The 4309-nt window shown below is 42.0% G+C and overlaps 1 protein-coding gene across 1 annotated transcript; it reads right to left on the bottom strand.

The window, feature by feature from the left end:
* Positions 1-46: 46 nt before the first annotated feature.
* LOC102035948 (peptidyl-prolyl cis-trans isomerase H) lies at positions 47-4234 on the bottom strand (the record flags this gene model as incomplete). The annotated part of the gene is made up of 5 exons (XM_005431511.2): positions 47-151; positions 1655-1747; positions 3218-3260; positions 3673-3717; positions 4211-4234. Coding segments are annotated over 5 exons (310 nt in total), but the record flags the coding sequence as incomplete, so codon positions are not given.
* Between the last annotated feature and the right edge of the window lie 75 nt (positions 4235-4309).

Below are 4309 nucleotides of genomic sequence, written 5' to 3' on the forward strand. Positions count from 1 at the left end.
TTGGACCCATATAAAGCCCAGAGAACCGACAGATTATTGCAGACTTTTACTGCAGGTACTCACCGAACACAACATGTTTCCCATCCAACCAGTCACACTTGGAGCACGTGATGAAGAATTGGCAGCCATTGGTACTCGGACCACTGTTTGCCTGGGTGTTGAGAATAGCAAAATACAAGTATACTATTTCAGACTGAACAAAACTGAAGGCAGACACATAAAGAAGAGGTGTTATTTAAGTATGTATTATTTTTAGCTTATTGCTAGACAAACCAAAGGAAACAATACATATCTGCAGGAGACCCTGTGCTGGGATGTAGCATGTCACCACAAATGGTCACACCAGAATGCGCAAGCGCCACGTCAATAACTATTTATTATACTTCTACAAAGGCGTGTTCAATACAAAACTGTGCCGAAGTCCAGGCTTTAGAGCAGACTCCTGAAAAAAGGCTGAACGTTTTGGTGACAAGTATTTATTGGCTGCAGCACTACCCTGAGGAAAACTGAACACCAGAAACCAGGGCAAGAAAAGAACCCAGCTGATTTCTGGTTTTTGTGAGGTTTCCTCAGAATACAAATAAAAAACTTTCAATGATCATGATGAGAAAAGTACCAACTGTATTGGCACAGGACTCACAGGAACCTTGGGATGCAGATGTGAAATTTTATTCACACCCAAGTACAAAACCCCAGAGGATCTGCACTCTGTTAAGAAAACATCTCTGCAACACTGAATGCCACTTGTCATATTGACGACCAGGAGCTACTAAAGCAAGTTTCTGTCCTGATGAGTGAACTGGTCAAGTTTTGCAGCTGCAGGACTGCAAAGGATAGCGTCATTTTGGCTTTCTAGTTAATGCTAGCCAGCTTCAAAAGAATCCAGCTAGGATCCATGGTTCCTGGGATCCAAGGTTTGACCCAGTATAATGACTTCAGAGCCATGCCACTTTTAATACAAAACTGGCAATACTGGAGTGAATCCCTTCTCTCACACCACAGTACACTAGCTGCTTAGCTGTGCCATGACAGCTTTTTGGGCCATGTTTTCAACATGGATGAATAACTAACCCAAATTACTAAATGTCCGAAGCAAGTGGTTTTAAGGGCAGAGCAGCTGAAAGAGCTGAGGAAGAAGCAGTTGTGGATAGGAACACTGAAGCACTGGCTCCATTTGCTTTCTATTCCAAAAGCCAGGGTATTGTTCCTACCAGACAATGTGCAATGGTTGCAGTTTCTCCTACTATGTTGAATAGGAAGGTCTGTTTTAAAAGATACCATGGTAACATTGCTGTGGCTTTGGAACTCCCAAATGTCTCTGTTTCATCCTTGCCAAGGTCAGTGTTTGACAACAGTATCAGGAAAGAAGAAAACACCACCAACTCACCACTGTATGAAAACGGCAAGAATTAAGCTCTTCTGAAAGCAATCAAGCTAAGCCTGTCCCAGCAAAGAAAGGATGCTGCAGGATCAGGACTATTGTGTTACTCAACATATTGACCTAAAAGTAGCTGCTTGACTAGTAGCTACAAAGCAGACCTTGTACCCTATGGCAGACATTCTGTTGCCAAGCAAATATTATATACACTTAGGAAAAGGGCACAGAGAAAGTTCCGAAAGATTTTAGTCTGTAATGCCATTATTTCATACTCACCATAGAAAGCAGGCCAGGAGCAGAATGTTTCAGCTTGAAGTTTTCGTCTGCAAAAGGACCTCTATATATACTGGCTACTCCAGTGCCATCTCCCTGCATGACAGAGGTACCCAGTCAGCTACAGCATTTGTTCTGTAGCAACTGCTACAGAACAATTAAAATTAAAAATTAATTTAAAATCTCTAAGCAAGAGGAAAGGGCAAAATGGACTCTGCATTGCCATTTACATACACCAGCAGTGAACACATTCAGTGTTTCACTTCAGAACAAGAACAGCAACCAGTTTCTAACTACACAGTTCATTGTTCAGCATTCATAGGTTGGCAGAAGCCCATGCAGATGGTAAGTTTAAGTCCAAGCCTCCCATAGTGAAGTGGAGGCTACAGATTGCTTGGTACAGACCCATCAGGACTCGGAAGGGAAAAGGCAGGAGACACAGAAGTATAGGATGGTGTGACAAAGAAAACAGAAGTGGTTGCATGGCAAAAGTTGGCTTACAGTGGTTTTACATATTTCACCTTATTTTCTGTGACTTTATTGGAAATAGGAAAGCAATCTTTCTGTTCTACAAGGACAGTTTCTAAAATAAAGATTTTCTGTTTATGTTGTACTTTCTACTAAGTCCTTTTGCTCTACTTGCCCAGTCCTTGTTCGTTTCCCTCCTGCTCTCTGTAGTTTACTTAAACTTTTGGCTCTGAGAAAGAAACTTGCACCCTGTCTCAGGGGTCAGTGTGACTGTGCTTGCTCCCTAGGTGGCTTTGTAATAAATAGAACATATAAATTCCAAATACTGGAGCAATGTGTAAAGCTTGTTGAGATGCAATGGAAGTAATACAGTGCACTGGGACATCTGAGCAGTGTCATGATTAGCAACTACCAGAGTCTGGCGTTGCTGAACCACCTGCTGTTGTGGTCATTTCTCTAAGAGACTTTCTTACAACCAAGTTTTATATTAAAAAAGCTTTATTACTTCCCTCATATTTTGAAACACTTCCCAAAATAAAATAATTTTACTAGATCCTAGAACAGTGAAGAGATCCTGTAGCCCTTCAGCCTTACTCATATGTTCTGCTTATCCTCCTGTCAGAGCACGACCACCATTGTGGGTGCAAAGACTTTTCTATTTTGAGAAAATTTAGTAACAAAAGGCTAGTTTTGATTTAAATGACCTCTTACATTACACACTGGGTTTTGTACTTCGGGTTTATCAACAATGTGAATTGAAATTCACAGAGGTGTTTTGTCTGGAGGAGGTCCACAGAAGGGGGAAGGAAAACAGGGCAAAGAAAATTTTTCAAGTTTTGAAAGCTTCCAGGGTTTTGGCAGGTTATTGCAGAGAGAAAATATTTTGGGAAGAATGTGTGTTCACCCAAGGCTCCAGATTTGTTTTCAAGTGGTTTATTGTCTGTTGCAGTAAGATGACAGCAATGCTATGAGGATACCTCCAGTTACTACTGGATACCTCAAAAAAGAAAGAGAGCCCACAAATCAGCACAGACCCTTGGAAACAGTAGCATGTTATACCATAGAGGAAAAGGACAAAAAGAGTTCAGGAGTACATACATTTACGAAGTCACCTCCTTGGATCATGAAATCCTTTATTACCCTAAAGAAGTAAAACAACACTTAGTTCTCAGTGGTCAAAAACCTCAAGAAGCTCAGGGTAAGATGAAAAGGGGTTCTCCTTGCTGTGCAACAGAAGTTGACAGTCTGTGAATGCTGCAGCCTAAAATCTACAACAAATATTAATTAATGGTTGATATGAGGCTATTTAGGACTCATTGCTTTTGAGCAGGGATAGTGATTACATCACAGATGCTGTATCTGACATGGCACATCAGAACCAGGGGATTCCTCCCAGTGGGGAAGACAGCATCCCCAGGTCCCCCAGAGCCACAGAATTACATTAGCCATGATCCGCAAATGTCTCCAACACCACTAATAGCTCATGGCAGGTCACAAAACCCCGTATGTCTCAAGCACGCTATTCAGTGTCAAAACAACAGTAGATGATTTACCTGTGGAAAGTGCTTCCTTTATAACCTATAGGGACACCATCTTTCCTGCAGGGAAGTGAAAAGGAGAATTACTGCAACCTACTAGATATTCCAACACAGAATTGTCTCAGCAATTCAGAGTTCCAAAGAGTTGCTGTATACATTAGCAGCTGCCTTGAAATACAGCTGAGTGCCGCAGCCTCTCGGCTGCTGCTGTTGGAGGCAAAAAAAAAGCCTCAAATGGGCTCTGCATATGAAATAACTCTGTTCCCTGCAACACCCACACCATCGCCTTCACAGGGTCCCACTGCAATGTGCAGCATGAGCAGGTGGGCTTTGCAGATAGGGCTTTTTAGAGTCATCTGAGCACAAAAAAAGTCATATCAGAAAGAGAAACCTGCCATCTCTGTGAGTCTCCAGCCTCTCACAATTTCCTCAGAGCAGATTTCTCTTCCATTTTGTACTAGTATAACATGAAAAAGTTCAAAACAAACCCTTTCTACCTCACCCAGCCCTGTTTCTCCAGTGGGACACTTAAAGGACATTATAATCCACTTACCTGAATTCACCTGTACAAAACTGCCTGGCAAACAAAAAGAGAACAGAGTGTTAGGTGCATATGAACTCTGAGGGCTGCACCAACAGGTGCACAGGATTT

Source organism: Geospiza fortis, unplaced genomic scaffold (genome assembly GCF_000277835.1).
Source record: "Geospiza fortis unplaced genomic scaffold, GeoFor_1.0 C13896260, whole genome shotgun sequence".
NCBI classification, from domain to species: domain Eukaryota; kingdom Metazoa; phylum Chordata; class Aves; order Passeriformes; family Thraupidae; genus Geospiza; species Geospiza fortis.